Below are 17,062 nucleotides of genomic sequence, written 5' to 3' on the forward strand. Positions count from 1 at the left end.
GGGTCACTACTCAGGTTAAGATATTTCAGGATGAGGATCATCACTCAGGAATGCAGCTGTTTCATTTTTAGATGGGCAAAACGTACTGTTTTTACTGCTATGGTAGCTATCAACCACAAGCCACTCCCTTACATACTTTTGATGTAATGGTTGACGTGAAAGCGTACTGTAATGAGTCCACACCCTCTCCACTCATACTTTAGTTCCTCACCCTGATCCTAACAATCACCGCTCCTACAGCCATACATGCCACGCCCTTTGATTGCCCTGATACAGATCTATTGTGAAGTAAACAAGGCTTTTATTTGTATTAACGGTTAATCATTACACTTGTAAGTCAAGGAAGTGTTTGAACAGGAGTAGTCATTCCAGTGGAGTCATGGAGAGCAATAAAACTAGAAAAAAAAAAAAAACAGGTTTAAGGTGACCCTATGCTCTGCTCCTTATTGACAGTTCTGTAGGTCCTCCTTGATTGCTCTTAAAGCGGAAGTTCTCTGGATTAAACCATAAAATATGACTTAGAGCTATATATGTAAGATGTGACACAGGGGCAAATAAATTCCTTTTCAACAATGACACATTTTTGGCAGTGATACAGAGTAGGAAGTGTAGTCCAACAGGAAATAAGTGGGAGACAGAGGGGATGAAATCTAATAAAACCACTGGATTCCAGTGCTGGATGTGGATATTATTAGATGGAGAATGTCTCCAAATATTTCCCTATACAGAGCAGTCCTGTATCGATAGTTGTATCTTGCTGGCCTTAATGTTAAAATAGGTATCTTTTCTGTCATTCTGTAAATGTTTAAGTTAACTGTTACATTTGTTTATGTTTTGTCTCATGCTCTCCTTTATTAGCTCAAACACATCATTATTGATTTTATAACAAAGTAATAAACAAAGTAACCTGACACGCTAGATAGATGCTTCATATCCATCACATGGGAATTATTTCACATTCATCTGGGAAACTCCCGTACAAAGCATCTGGGAAGAGCAGAAAATATTCTTGGAAGGTGATTGGATGAATGTTCTGTCTGCCGCATTCATTAAAGGCCAATCAGTGACAAGACAAAATGAAGTAGAACACATGCACAGCTTCAGTACTAACCAAAGCTTGACAGGCTAGCGCTGCTTTCGTTTATGAACAGTGGAGCTTGTTGGTGGATTAAACTCATGCCGAGGCTGGTTGGGAAAAACATCTTTTCTGTCATGAAAAGCTTTTAGTGTTCTTTGCTCTTTAGAAATGAAGAAATGTGGTCCAGTTCTGATAAAACTGCCATTATACGTTATACTAGAGCTACCTTTGAGCTTATACTGGAGGCAGCCATACATTCTTTGCAGATGACGTCACTCAGCAACAGAGAACTTTCTTTGACGGTCAAGGGGTGAATTCTGCATAGAGGAAGGAACACTACCAAAAAGGCCATATTTTGAGCGGTATGCCAAGTGCTCAAAGTGTGAAAATAAAAACATTTGTTATTCTTAATCTACTTTTGTGTCCTGAAAGTAATGAAATATTCTGGAAAAAAAGTCGAAAAAGTTTATTTTACAGAGAAACAACAACAGGCAGGAATTAAGATCCATCAAAAGCCTGGACGAGTGGTGTCACGCAACACTCATATATGGTCAATTTCTACAAAGCAGACTGGTTTGGTTCAGTCCAGTTTTGCTGTGGTTTAGCTCATTTAACACTTGTCTTACTTGAGATTCCTCTGCTGATGTACGTCCAGTCTCACTTGCTACAAAGGGGAATTCATCTCTCCTTAGAGATCCACATCGTTTGGCTCAGCTCAGTGGTAGTTTGGCTCCAAACAGCTCTTCATTTGGTACCAGTTTGTTTTTTTAAATGTGGTTTAAATAACAACAAAGGCTGGAGGAAAGGAAACTGGCACTCAAACAGGAGCTAGATCACGGGCTCACATTAAAGAGCCATTTCGTAGAATCATTTCTCAGTTGCTCACCCCATACTGTTTATTTGGTTGATAGTACATCACTGTTATAACAGTATATGTTGAAGGGGCCCAGCTAGCCTCTTAGCTCAGTCCTAGACTCTTTTGGTTTTTAGATAGAAACTGTGCCCTAGAGTGAGGTCCAAGCATATATTTGGGGAACAACTCAGAAGCACACCAGCTCTGAAATTTTAAGCTGTTTGGAAATTAGGGTCAGGGTGTTCTGCTGAGAATGAGTCATTAAATCCTTCATTTCCACTCTTACAACTGTGATTAAATGAGTAATTAAAAAGGAATGAGTAAGTGGTAGCCGGATTTCTGTTTTTTAAAATCTTGTACCTCCTTGCCCTTTACCCTCAGCCTTGAACTCCTCTCTTAGATCTCGACATAGAAACTGAAGCTAAACCACTGATCCCTCAGATAAATGACATCACTGTCACAGTGTCCATAGATGAGGGTGGTAAACAAACTGGTTTTTCTAAACTGACCGGCTTCTGTTGTGTTGTGAACACCAGAAGTACAGTACAGACACACCTCTGCTGTGCTGTGAGTCAGTCAGTGCGAATGTCTCAGGCCAGTTTATCTCTGCTGCTGTGAGTGATGGTGTGTTGACTTGGTCAGGCTGTGGTTGTGATAGGGACAAGGACGCCCAGAGCAGGACGCGGGCTGTAAACACAGAGAGAGTTTGAATATGGAGTCATAACATGCTGCTCATTCGCACACAACTTTAATTTTGACTCTTTGCATCACTCAGTAGAGATAAGGTGAAAACTGACAAAGAGGTGCTAAACCATGAAAGTCAGGACAGCTTGGTTAAGGTTAAGGTCGTAGCTCTCTTTGACCTTATGGTCATCACTGTGCTGATGTTTAAACTTTGATTTGATTCTAGTTCAAATAAAAGGATGTTGATACTTGTTTTGATACCATGGCACTCAGTATTTTATAATTTCTTGACATATAAATACAGGCAAATCCTGCACCATGTCTAAAGTGAACAAATACATTAAAGTACAAACATATTTGTGCAAGTGCTTTCTTTCTTTTTTCGGTCGTGGCAGCTTTTAAAGATATGACTGATATAAAGTTTCTTTTAGTTGTGTTACTTTTGGATCGTTGAGTTCACTAAATAGCTCAGATTGTATTTCTTCAAAACGTGGGATTGAAAAGTATCAACAGCCTCAGATGTCCTGGTTATTATTGGCTATGTCTGAACTCTTTATATATTAAGATAGTTGGTTTCTATTTTAAATGGAGGTGTCTAGTGAAAAAAAAATGTAGTTACCCTGCCTGCTTGCATAAGCTTTTGTCATGGCTACACCAACAATCACTGAAATACACAGATGGAAAACATAAATTATATTCACACATGGTCTGTTATTCTGCAGTCCTAGGCTCAGGGTGGAAAGCTCAAATGCTGTTGTCATGTCTGACTGCTTTGGGCCACATTTCCTATTCAAGAGTACGAGAAATAAAGTTAAATTACAACTGGAGATGTACTGACTGAGAATCAGGGCCGATACTGATAACAGAATATAACAATTAAGCTAATTGCTGAGACCAGTAGTAGTAATATTTTTTCATCACTTTTGTTAACAGTCCCTTTGTGTCAACATTTTCATTAGATTAGATTAGTTGGCAAATAGAGTACTTACTCTGCCTAGTAAAAATAAACAGATTAATAGGCTCTACTACTATTTTTACATTACTCAATAACTTCCAGATCTTTTCAATGTTTGTACAAGAAATTGATTTTTTATCTTTGTGCTTTAGTAGCTAACACTGATGTTACTAAGCATTTTTTCTTCATACTTGAAAAAAAGTAAAGATATTTTTTTGGACATAGCAGATGCCAGTGCTATATTGCTGAAACATTCAGCATCCTATCAAGCTGCTTTACCTTTTTAAATCCTTTTTGGGATCCTTGCAAATGGCTGATTGCAAATTTGTGAGCTGTGGCGCCCTAATGGGCCTCAGATGTGGGCTGCAAGAGGTCATGTAGGACAAATAAAAAAGATGTGCATCATTTTCTAGAAATTGAAATACATTTTTTAATCATCATAGAATAATGGATTACATGCTTAATTAAAAAAAAACATATCTTCTTTTAACAGCCAGAAGATTTAACCGAGCTAATCTCTTTATTATTTATTTTGTTTGATGTGCTGAGTCGGTGTCATGTTTTAACTGGTGTTGAATTAACTGGTGACATTCTGTTTAAAATTCCACTCTATGTTCTTTTAAGACACAGGTCACATTTACCCTTTCACACTGTTTCAGTCCACAGTCACACACACTGTTGTAAAGGCTGCTATGAAGACAGGCCATCAGTAAAAACTAATCCCATTATGCATTAACATGCCACTGATGCAGCAGTGGGAGCAAAAGTGTTTTGCTCAAGGAAACATCAACATGTGACTGCAGGAACTGGGTCTTGAACCCACAACCAGGACTACCGACTCTACCTACTGAGACACAGTATATCAGTACCAGTGTTGGAGCAATTAGCGTTACCTGAACGTATATTTAAAGAGACGAATATTAGAGAAGAAAATAAAGGTGACTTTACAGATGATCAGATGACTTCTGATCTAAACAATGCAAATGCTTGCGGCTCTTCAGTTTTATTTTGTGACCTTGAAAACTCTCTTCTAGTAACATTACTGTCTCTGAAAACTCCTAGAGTAAATACATGGTGACATTTTCTGTTTATGAAATAAAAACATAGAGGTAAATACTCATGTCCGTTTTTACACATTCACCTAGGGCTGCTGCATATATTTAAGTTTGAAAAACGCTTCCCTAGATTCTAATGAGATTTCCCACCAAGAGCTCAGTTTCATTAAAAAGTCCCATCATGGTCAGCTGCAATTTCAATAACCAATTCAGTTTACATTTTCCACTGCACAAGTGTTTCTACTAGAAATGCTGCTTTTCCCACGTTTTATCTCAAGTTAGTCATCTGTTGCTGACACATTGTTTTTGCGTGTTTTTTTCAGGGTTGTAACCCGTTCGCCCAGACTGGACGAAGCAAACTGCAGAATCGGCGAGCCAGCCTGAACCAGCAGATCATCAAACAGATGAGGATGAGGGCCGGAGCAGAGAACCTGCTGAAGTAAGAACAAACTAATCATGCTTACATAATGCATTAATGTGTCAGCTTAATCATAGGATTAGCTACATAGTGTACTTAATGACTGGTAAGATTGAATCATGCCAAAACAAGCATATTTACAAAGACCTCAAAGTACAGGAGGGTTTGAACTCACACAGATGCCACCACAGCTATGAATCTGCACGTGTTACATAAGATGAAGCCTGATGTGTCTGTTCATCCATGTATCAGTAATTTGCCTGTATATCCTGCCAGTTATGTCACTGTGGAGAGTGTGACCTCCAGTAAACTGAAGTTGTCTGTCATCATTCTGTCATTAGTCGTCATGAATTCTTGGTAGGACTCAAACAACAAAGGGGGCAGATGATATTGGCTGATAACCATCTTGAAGAGGAGCATTCTTTGTACCCTGAAAACAAAGAGCCTCTGTGACATGTGGCTTAAAAGAAACCTCACAGAAATGTCAACATTGCTCAGCCTTTTGTTTCTTTATTATAGGTAGTAAACAGTGATGATTCTGGTTAGGGCTGGGTCGTCTGACGATGCCACCTTCCAATGCCGATGGCTGTCATTGACCACAAGGACATTAATGTGACTCCAGTCCAAAAAACGATGTTTTATAACCTGGTTCTGTTCATCACTAAATCCCCAGAGTATATCAGCCTTTATGTCTCATGTTTTTAGTTGCACCTATTTTTTAAACATCCTCCTATGTCATCATGTGAAACCATCACATTTCTGCAAAGTCAGTGAAGTTTAAGTGTGCGTTCAGCAGCACCTCAGAGAGCAGGCCATTACATAACTAAACCACCGTCTGGTTTTAAAGGGCTTTAGCTTAGTCTCATAGTCACCTTGTAGCAGAGCAGCCAATAGGCTAGAGTCATGATTCCCTTGTTTGTATCTCCCTGCTCTGCTTCCATCACAACTGTCCTCCTGGGACAAATTATCTGAGTGGTGTATGCGAGGCTTGAACCTCTTGTTCAAGATTCAGGCATTTTGAAGATTGTTTTGATTGTCCAGCTTAGTTTTCATCAAAATAGACCATACACAGACTTTAAAGATTAATGCACCCCTTTCTGTATTATGTCTTATTAATTTGCAGTGAAGTGAATTTCTCCCTAGATTACAGACAGCTATTATCCATGGTGAACTCAGTGAGAGTAGGGCTTGGAGCAGCAGCTCAGCAGCTAACAAACTGTCTGCATGGACACCACAGGTATGAGTCACAGACGCTTAGAGGTGGGCAGTACGGCCAGCTAATTTTAGTGATTTATAAAGTTTTCAGCCCTAAGTATGATGATGTTGCGTCTGCAAAAACTGGGTTTCAGTAATGCAGCTAAAAAAAAAACAACCACCCCTATTAGACAGTGATTTAGTTTAACCATGATTGTAGACATTGCCTCATCATGTTTTCTGTCTACTTTCAGTTGCAGTAGGCTGTTTTTTTGTTTTATTTATCATTTTTTATCTCCCTTACATCCACGGTTTTTACAGTCACAGAAAAACTGTTTTGTTTCTCTGTGGATATGGTAAGACTTTTCTGCAGGATTACAGCATTTCTTACAGAATGAGGATGTACTGAGGTGGTAAAGGTGGCCAATCTGCCCTGCCTTATTCTGTGTGTTTTTTTTTGGTTTCTGCTTATTTGACTATTTTCATTAACAGATAAGAGGATCAAATAGCATCACTTGCCTTTAAAAAGTTTCACTGAATATTCAGTAATAATGGTAGAAAGTGCACGCATGAAGTCTTATTGTTGAAGCAGCATATTGCAACTTACAGTCACGGAGTGCAGGAGAATAGGATATCGGCAGCAAGAAGCTGCAGGAAAATGTTGAAACAGTAAGGCTTAATATTTAATGATCGACCAGGGGTTATCAGCTACAATTGTACAAGGGCCAGCTTTTTCCTTGATGGACGTTTGGGGCTGGACTTTCAAATCAACTAAAATAAATAGACGTTTGTTTTTTTTTTAATTAGCTTTTAAAAATATATATTTTATTTCCTTTTAAATGTATGCCATTTTTAGCCTCTGAAAGTGAGGTCAGTTCCTGTACAGTAGTCTGCCACGCAGGGGATATTTTCGATGAATATTTCTGGGGCTTTTATGTTCTCCATCACTGAGTTTGATGCTAATATGCTGCAATACACAGGTCTTCAGTTTTGGTTCTCAGGCAGAAAAATGCTAACCTGACACGCCAGATGGATTTGTTTCACACATCCATCTGGGAAAGCTTCAATTGGAAATGTTCGAGAAAAGGCAGAGGATTTGAAAAAACTCAGAGTGTGATTGGATGAACGTTCTGTCTGTCACATCTCTACGGGCCAATAAGAGCAACAAAACAAGTGACTTAGCTGCTATCAAGCTGCGCGTGCGCAGCTACTGAGGAGTAGCAAAACACGGCGACTATAGACATGTAAGTACTCAACTTTTGTCATTTATGAGAAGAAAACAACTCACTGCTGTTCTTTTTCTTCTTTTAATGAAGAAATGTTTTCAAGTTCTGATAAAACTGGCGCTTTAGCAGCATCCACAGTAATCTCTTCCTCAATGACTGCACCAGCTCTTGCTGTTGCTTGTTTACGTCAGGACTCTGCTGCGCCTGAAAGTACTGCCCCTCGTCGCTGATTGGTCCTGTAACTTTCTAACTGGGCCCAAACGGTTCAGATGGGAACTTTGCAAGTTGGATTCGCCAGTGAAAAACAAGGAAACGGGCGTATCCATCTGCTTTGCAAGGTTAGAAAAACGCCTGAAGTAAAAAAGAAAAACAAAAAAAACAACAGTCCTAATTAAGAATGAACTAGTAAGTTTGTGTTTATCATACATTATGTTTCAGTGTTATTTAGCAGATGCTTTTATCCAATGCGACAGGTGTTCAAAGCGTTAAAGATCTTGCCCAAGGGCCCAAACTAGGTACTCGTGCTCTGGCCAGCGTTCATACGGCCAATCTCCCCTACCAAATTCATCAATGTAAACCAATCAGCTATCCAGCTGCATCTTCGTTTACTAATAATGGCTGACAGGTAGAATCCTATTAAATGGATCAAACATTAAACCAGTCAATCTCAATTGCTTTTTAGTTTTATTTAATAACTTTAAGAAATTAAATTAGAAAATATATCAGATATACTTAAATATATTTTTCCTCTGCATATTTCAGAATTTATTAATGTTTTGGGGGCTGGACGGGAGAATGTGGGGGCCTGATGTGGCCCTTGGGCCACCAGTTAATGATCACTGCAATAGACATTGCACCTATATTGGCACATTTACAGAGGGGATGTACTACTGGATGTCTCCCTCATGTGCAGATAGTTATTATGTATGAATTAAAAAAGTAAAATGGTCAGCAAATATACTTGGGTTGCTTTAAAATGGGTGAATGACCTTGGTGGCCAATATTAGTATTGTCAGTGTGTTTGAAACTCTGGTTTTTATATAGCTGTGAAGGTCAACAGAACATAAACACACTACTAAGAAGAACTTTAAGCCATGTTTGGGGCAAAGATTTAGGCTGAAGTAAGGTGAGGATGTGGCGAGAAAGCTGCCTGGGAGCACCATCAGTTGGGAAGAAGGATAGACACAACCCTTGTTGTGCTCTGGATGTCTGCATATTTCCAGGAGCTTCGGGAAAATGTACACCTTTAGGGTAGAGTAAGGGGTGAATGTGGTGAGTAAGCATGGCCTAGGGCAGTGGTTTTCCCCCTTTATTTGCCCAAGGCACACCTAAAATCAACCCAAAATCTGAAGGTACACCATATTCATATCCATGCAAAATAGCTTTTTAAAAAAAGTATCTAATTTATTATAGTAGTAGTAAAAGCATATGGTTTATAAATTCCAGTGGCGTACCTGAACTTGCCCACCAGACACCAGTGTGCCTTGAATCACCATTTGAGAACCACTGGTCTAGAGCAGGGGTTCCCAAACTTTTCAGCCTGTGACCCTGAAAATAACAGTGTCATAGACCGGGGACCCCCACCTTCCCTGGAGGTGGTTAAAGCATACGATGTTGCACAAAGCATCATGAACAGATTTATATTTAGGTTATAGTTTTTGTACATTTTACTTACATTTAAGCATAAATATAACATAACAGCTATGATTGAATTTCAAATTGAACACATTTTGACTAAATTTTGTACAATAATGGATAAAGTTTACCACTTTAAATCACATTCAATTTCTCTCCGTTTTTTGTAAGGCATCTGGCGACCCCCTTTTAGTGTCCTGCGACCCCCCTTGGGGTCCTGACCCCCACTTTGGGAACCACTGGTCTAGAGTACCGTCTGGGCAGGTGTGAAGGTTGCAATTAGCCCCTGGTCATGCTGTGGATGTCCCAAGGGCCAGAAGACCTCTGCGGTCTCTGGGTGTGTTACCAGTGTTGAAAAGGCCCGAATAAAAGAGATGCCGTTGAGCTTGACCTTGGCTGCCAAGGCACATACACGTGTGTCGACATGTGTCGAGCTTTAATCGGACCCCCCTCCAGCCCTGGGTTGTGGCATATTGGACCCAGTGATGAAACCTTAGGGCCCTACATGCCTAAAACTTTTGTATATGTACAAACCTACAACCTATTTGGTTTATCAAAAACAACAAGGACCTTTTTAGTAATTGGGGCTTTAATGAAGCACCTAGCATTAGAAGAATTTCTGCATGTCTCTAAACAAAACTGATTAAAGGTGAAAGTTTAAACAAAGATGCAAAGAATTTCTGAAAGTCTTCAAAGATCTGAAGCATTTACTGAAAAAGCCACCGATGTTGAGTTGTAGGTCAATTATCTCAGATGTTAAAAATGAAACTGTATATTCCTATCTTGTTGAGACATCTGTTCTTATAAGAGTAACTGAGGGAATTTGAGATTAGATCACTCAAAAGGTAGAAGCAACATGTGAAAAATAAGGAAGTTCTCTCTCAAACTCAATCTTGTTTTGTCTAGTTAGCCTTTCACCTTTTTAATTAAATAACATATTTATATCCTTGTGCTTTATCTTCCATACATTTCTTCACTACATGGCACTTTTTAAGTAAAACTCAAGCTTTGTCTTTAGGTCAACTTTGAGTCTGATGGTTGAAATAAATCAGATTTTATGTGATTTGAATGGTCACTTTTGTACCTGCTGTTAATCACAGGAAGGGTTGGATGTTAATGTCAGAGTGTTCAGGCAGGATCAGCTTTTTTTTTCTCTTTTTTTTTTCAAGCATACCATCAGCTGAATCACTGCTACAGTCAAGGTTATTATAGGTGTTTGTATTGTACTGTAAAACATTGTGAAGTCGTATTATTCTTTTACCTTTTCAAAATGACATACAGTCACTTGTAAAACAAATAATGTCTTATTTTATTTATATATTGTAACAAAAGCCAGGCTGACTAACAAAACTTGTTCCAGACTAAATCTGGACTCCTCCTGTCAGAAAGTGAAACCTGCCTGTTTTTACAGTGTCTACAGTGTTAAAGGGATCTCTATTGTGCTTTAATGTGTAGACATCATGGTAAATGGCTCTGAAAGGCTTTGGGACATAGTTGACTTTAGAAATACATTGTCTGAAACAAACATGGCTGACTATGTGTCAGTTTTGATGGACTGCAAACACAGATTTCCTTCATAGACAGGCAGAGTGGGCATGGCATGTAGGCTTCATTCTTCTCCTTGAAGTGGTACCCTGGATAAACAGTTTAAGTTAGTTTTAAGAATAAAAAGGGTTTATTTAAATGATGAGCACATTTTGGTTCATTGTTGAAACTGTTCTTGCTGATGAGTATGGTTTCGTATTAAAAAAATGGCTTTCTGTTTATGATAATGAAATAAGGGCTGAAAGGAAAGAGGGCAATAGCGAATTTCTTTGATTTAACCTAGATTTTCATTGTTTTATTGCCAGTCTGTGTTCATGTTGTGACGGAGCAGTTTGATGCGTTTCCATGAACACTTTATATGTAGGACTCTCAAAACCTGTCTTACTGGAAACAAAAACAAGTCTTTCTTGTCGCTAGCAGCCTGGTGAGACAAAAATAGGAGGGATCTACACCCAAAGGCAGTCCCTATGCGTCATAAATCTTTGAAAGTCTCACACACTCATGGGTTCACTTATGGTTAAAGAACGGCCTAAAGAAATAACCAGAGTTAGATCCACAGCTGTCTGACAAATGTAAACACAAACAGACTATCATAAGCTCCATAAAAATAGTGTTTATGGTAGGCTCACTGTGCTTAAGTTATACAAAGCTGTCTGTTACTGTGCCTACCTTCTGTTCTGGAGAGCTTATGTCTCAGACAGCCAGGTTTGTGTAAGGTTTAGTAAACTAGTGGCTTATTTTATCTTTATTCTTCAAAACAATGAGGTTAGAAACGTTAAAGGAGAAATAATGCACCTTGTGATGATGGTTTTGCTCATTTGGTGGAGCAGGCGTCCCTTATACAGAAGCTACAGTGCTTCATGCCTTAGCTACAGGTGCAATCCCAGGACTCATGGTACCAGTTTTTAAGATTTGATATGACTAAGCTGCTACAGTCTGAATCAAGCGATGTAGATACCTGGTTTGATACCATGTCAACAAAAACTTAAGTTCTAATATTTAAGTGGGGGTTTTTATTTACCAAAAGCTGTATTCAAACTTGTACCTACTGTCTAAATTGTATAAATAAATTGGAAACATATGTATTTGTGCAGTTTAGATAGTGCCAAATACTCTGCTTTAAGTGATTTATTTATATTGCTGTACAATAATTCTGTTTCTACAAGGACAGTGCTGCACATTACCTGTTTTTTTGGCTTTTAGTCATCGTGATAATACATAACATTAGGCTGTATAAAGGTGCACAAACTGTTCACCACTAAATCCCCTCTATCATCACTATGATAGGGGGCAGCAAAATTTTACAGCATATATAAACACAGAAATGCTTTGCTAGCTCAGTCCTATTATAACTCAGATCTCTGCTGAGAATTATGAATTTTCCACAGACAAATTTAGCTCAGCTTTGAATTTTTTATGTGTTTGCTCATCCAGTGCTGCATGTCATGCTTATGTAGCATGATTTTGTCATGCCAAATACTTCAAATATATGTTGGCCTTTATAGCCTGTCCAAACAAGATTTCCACTTTCCATTTCCTGTTCATCTACTTACATGACAAAAAAAAGAGCTGTTTGTGAACTGAATCCCAGGTAACATCATCAGACAGCAATGTAACTCAGGATGCACACATTCTAGCCATGTGATTCCCAACCTTTTTCCCTTGTACTCCCTAAGAACCTACTAAGAACTGGCAACCTCGGGGGGGTTGCGGACCTGAGCTTGTGAATCAATGATCTAGGCAAGTGGCATCAAACTCAAGGCTCTGGGGCCTGATCTGTCCCGTGGTACAGTTCTACCCGACCCACAAGATCATATAATAATATTGTTATTACTGGCCCACCAGTAGGAGGTCTGCAGATTTCATCCAGTATAAAAATTTAAATTTAACCTTGATGATTAAGTCATAGAAATTAGAAAAAGTAAGGTCTAAAAATTGTTAAAAAGACAGAAATGTGGGAAAAAATAATTTTTATTTTCATTTTATATTCTGAATATTGCATTTCAAAACTATGACTGACTTGTGATTTTTTCTTTTTTCCTCATAGTTTTCCCTTTTCAGTGTTTGATTTTGACTTCATCTGATACTTTGACCTTTTCTGCTCAATACTAGTATATCCAACTTTATCTCCACTTTGACTTTTTCAACTCCTAATTTTGACTTAAAATGGCATATTTTGACATTTTAGACCCTCAGTTTAAAATTTTAACTCATATTTTTAGCTTTAAAACATGATTGCAACTTTCTATTTCACAGATTTGCCTTTTACAAAAGACATCTAATTTCATTTTTTGACCCTTTGAACTAATAAGATTTTGAGCCTTTAAACTCATTATTTTGACTTTTTTAAATCAGAATAATTTATCATCAGTTTTAAGTCCCCCCCAATTTAATTCTGTTTAAAAGTAGGTTGGCAGTTTATGGTTAAATGTTGACCCTCTTAGGTTCTCAAGTTAGACCTACATTTAGAATCTGGCCCCTGCTGTGATTGAGTTTGACATCCCTGATCAAGGCAACCAGCACTGTGCCCAAGCATGTTTGACCTCTAAAACACGAGTTTGTTTTGATTGTGTTAGTGCTCCATTCTGTGCTCAGGCATGATACCCTTCCCCTGCCCTTGCACAGATCAAAGAGGTGGGCTTAGTGTGGTTGCTCATGCATGCACGCAAGTATGGGTTCGCATCATGGACGTGATGTAAAATTGATTCGACCGTTTTCATTAGAATCATCTCAAACAATAGAAGAGTGATAGAGAGCCACTCCAAATAAACCACGAAGTCATTGCAGTTACAGTCATGTTCTCTGTGTATTATCCTTTGCGCCAACTCTGAGACTGTGCTTCTTGTAAACAAAGCCACGTGAGTCGCATTGCACCATGATAAAGTTTGTACAAGAGGTAACCTCTTTTAGGCCTGTTTGGGCCTGGAGCAATATGAGTGCAGGCCAGCAAGGGATTGGGGATGGAGTGCAATCTTACTTCAGCACGGTATGGAGAAGTGGCCAAGTGGGAATGCACCATAGGACTTTAAAACATCAGTATTCAGCAGCCTGGGACTTTTCTCTCTTTAACCTTCAGCAGCTTTTTGTTAAAAGACTGAAGATCAGTGGTTTCTTAAAGCCTTTGCACTTTCTGATGGAGCTGATTGATTAAAAAAAAACAAATATTTTAGCTTTTATCAAAAAAACCATCAAAGTATGAGACGTTTCTGGCAACCTTAATGCCTACATCAGTTTCTCCTCTTCACATGTCCTATCTGTATCTAGCTTGCCACTCCTTAAAGACAAAAATAATCTTAATAGGTTCACCTTGCACATCAGTGTGACCTTAACGTAACCCAGTGTTTCTCTTTTTTCCAGATCTGCTCTGTCTTTATTTGTGTAAAGATTAGTCTGGTTAGAAAGGATATTGCTGTCTGTGTGTTTGTCTTAGTGTGGGTTGAAGTGGATGTGTTCATTAGGCCTGTCTAAGCCCACTGTCAGCTTCAGGAGCCCCCACATTCCTGCAGTACTTCACATAGTCTGTCTGCCCAGCTGAGGCCAGGGGCGAATGGACTCTTTGTGTGAGTGTTTGCCAGCCCAGCTGCAGCACAGAACAGGCTGGATGGATCTTTGAGTCTCAGGTATGCTCTTAGTTTTATTTTAAGGCCCTCAGATGAATCCAGTGTGGCTGCAGCTACCTGTGATCCTCCATCTGTGTTTGGGAGATGGTGTGCCATGGTTACTTCAAGCTTGGAAATTCAACTTGAATATCACATCAGTAATATACTGCTCATGTCTGCTAGAGTAAAAATACAGCTCTTCTTAATATCTCAGAAAATCAGCATGCTTTGTCAGAGAGGTGAGTCTGAGACAGTATGACCCACTTCTCATACCTTTGTTTTATTCTGCAGGCTTTGTTTGTGTGTTTTGACTTTATTTTTTTTTAGTACAATTGATTTCCCAACCTTGCCTTTTTGTCTGCTTCTCTCCTGTTCTGCATTCCTGTCTCTATCAGCAACAGGTGGAGTCAATCTGGTCCAACCAGTTTTCTCTTCTCTTCTCTTCTCTTCTCTTCTCTTCTCTTCTCTTCTCTTCTCTTCTCTTCTCTTCTCTTCTCTCTGTCCTTCAAAAATTGCATTTACTGACATGTTCTTTCAAACAAGATTCGAGTGATTTCTGCTATTTTAGTTTCAAAAACAGTTCAAGACTAGTTAAAAAATAAAATTGACCAAAAGTAAAGCTACAAAGACTTTTTGTGGTTCATGCAGATTCTTAAAGAGTCTTTAACTAGTTCTTTAAGGGCATTACGTTTCTTTATAAAACCCCCCTTTTTTGAGAAACGTGTGGTGCACAGAATAAAAATGGAAGAGGGAATAAGAAGAAGTTAAGAAGTTAAAATGTGGCATTAAGATACAGGAGATTAACCTTGCAAAGATGGTAGACTGGCCAGATTCCATGTCTATCATCAGGTGCATCCATCTTGCAAATCTTCAATTTGATGCACTTGTGCCTCAGTCAGAGAATGAGCGCACTATCAGAGAAAGCCTCAGGTGAAGGACTTCAAGTATCTAGGGGTCTTGTTCATGAGTGAGGGTAAAAGAAAGCCGGAGATTGACAGGCAAATTGGTGCAGCGTTAGCAGTACTGCAGGCATTGTGCTGGACCGTTGTGGTGCAGAGGGAGCTGAGCCAAAATGGAAAGCTTTGATCTACCTCCCAACCCTGGACGAAGAATAAGATCGCAGATACAAGCAGCCACAAAATGAGTTTTCTACTAAGGGTGGCTCAGCCTTAGAGGTATGGTGAGGAGTTCAGATGTACGGAGGGAGCGACGAGTAGAACCCCTGCATTGAAAGGAGTTAGGATGCCTCCTGGATGCCTCCCTTTGGAGGTCTTCTGGGCACATCTGGCTGGGAGGAGACCTTGGGGGAGACCCAGAATGTGTGGAGGGATTATATATCCTGTCTGATCTGGGAACGCCTCCAGATCCCCCAGATGGAGAGGGGAGAGGGATGTCTGGGTTGACTTGTTCAGCCTGCTGCCACCGCAACCCAGCCCTGGATAAGCTGAAGAATTTGGATGGATGGATAGTTGAGAATGAGGCAGTAGCTAATGGTGTGGTCTAAATGCAATGCAAGCTGGTACACGATGGATAAACAACAGTGCAAGATTAGATTAGATGCAGCTATAGCGGCAGTTTTTCAGATCTAAAGATTTTCCTGGTGGAAAATGTGTCAGCTTTGGTAAGAGTCTGAGTCCCCAACTGGCTTCACTGAAAGTTAACAATGATAACAGCTGCATGTCAAGCCACAGTTATGTAATTTACTCCCTCCAACGTGTCCTAACAGCATGTGAGCATCAGATCTTGTATCGTTTTGCACATCATCACATGTCCGCATGTCATCATTTAAAAATGTATTTCTCTGCCCCGCAAAATTTCAGTTTCCCCTTGCAAAAAGTATGACTTCAGTCCCTTTTATTTTGGATGCAGACCAACTGAAGTGCGCTATTTGATGACAAAACCTTGATGCCTGTGAGTTGAATCGTTTTGCCTCCATGTTGACACAAGTCAGAGTATAGCATCTCAAACATGAAGGGGATGTCATTAATTCACAGCTCTCTTCAGTTCGTAGAGCAAGCTAACTGTTGAGTGAGGGAAGTGAAAGAAAATCAAGGAAATGTTCCTGTCTGACACTCCTGATGCCTTGTCATCTTCCCTTTTCCTTGTTCCTTGTCCTTCTCCATGTGCGTGACAGAGAGGAAGGCAGGCAAGGAGGTAAAAATGTTGTGCTGCACTGCTGGACGACTGTCAGGATACTACAAGGAATTAATGTAATCAAGCTGATACAGTTGCTGACTCTCACTCGACCCCAAGCCAAGGGTTTCTAAAACAGTCTATCTGGTGTGTCAGGTAACAGGACATGGGGTGAACCTTGCTTTTAGTCTAGAGTAGAATCAGCACCCTTGAGCACTCGATCCTTCTTTTAGCTTCAGTTTGTGATAAAGAGTCTTTGTGGAGAGTCAAATTTACTTTAATATGTGAACAGTGTCATCTTGGTGTGGATTTGGAGTTTTTGGTTGTAGAGTTTTTTGCCTTAAACTCTGTTGAGAACTCTGTTACAGGACTAAAGCCAGTTTTCTCCTCTTAGCTTTAAGAAAAGAAACAGTAATCTGCGATTCAGCCAAAGATGTAGAAACAGCCTCTTAAGAAAAGAGGATGGGGGAACTTCACTGTGACCACATCGCTGGTTTTACAGTCTGATTCTCACGCTCTGTGTATCAGATATTAAATAGGATATTAATAACAGGCTTCAGCCTCTCGAGCTGGCATCTTTTCCAGCCAAACCACAGCACCTCGACTTCTCCTCCTCCTCATCCTCTGATGGTTTCCCCAGACCAAACCTTCTCAGAAACCCTCCAGCAAGCCTTGGGGAAGTGATCA

The 17,062-nt window shown here is 39.5% G+C and overlaps 1 protein-coding gene across 1 annotated transcript in view; it reads left to right on the top strand.

Annotated features, from left to right (window-relative positions):
- rhpn2 (rhophilin, Rho GTPase binding protein 2) overlaps window positions 1–17,062 on the top strand; it is a 54,654-nt gene that overhangs the window by 6,021 nt on the left and 31,571 nt on the right. The window contains exon 2 of the mRNA XM_041794931.1: window positions 4,949–5,064. Within this exon, the coding sequence (XP_041650865.1) occupies window positions 4,949–5,064 (116 nt within the window). The remainder of the gene's footprint in view (window positions 1–4,948; window positions 5,065–17,062) is intronic.

Source organism: Cheilinus undulatus, linkage group 1, assembly GCF_018320785.1.
Source record: "Cheilinus undulatus linkage group 1, ASM1832078v1, whole genome shotgun sequence".
NCBI lineage: Eukaryota > Metazoa > Chordata > Actinopteri > Labriformes > Labridae > Cheilinus > Cheilinus undulatus.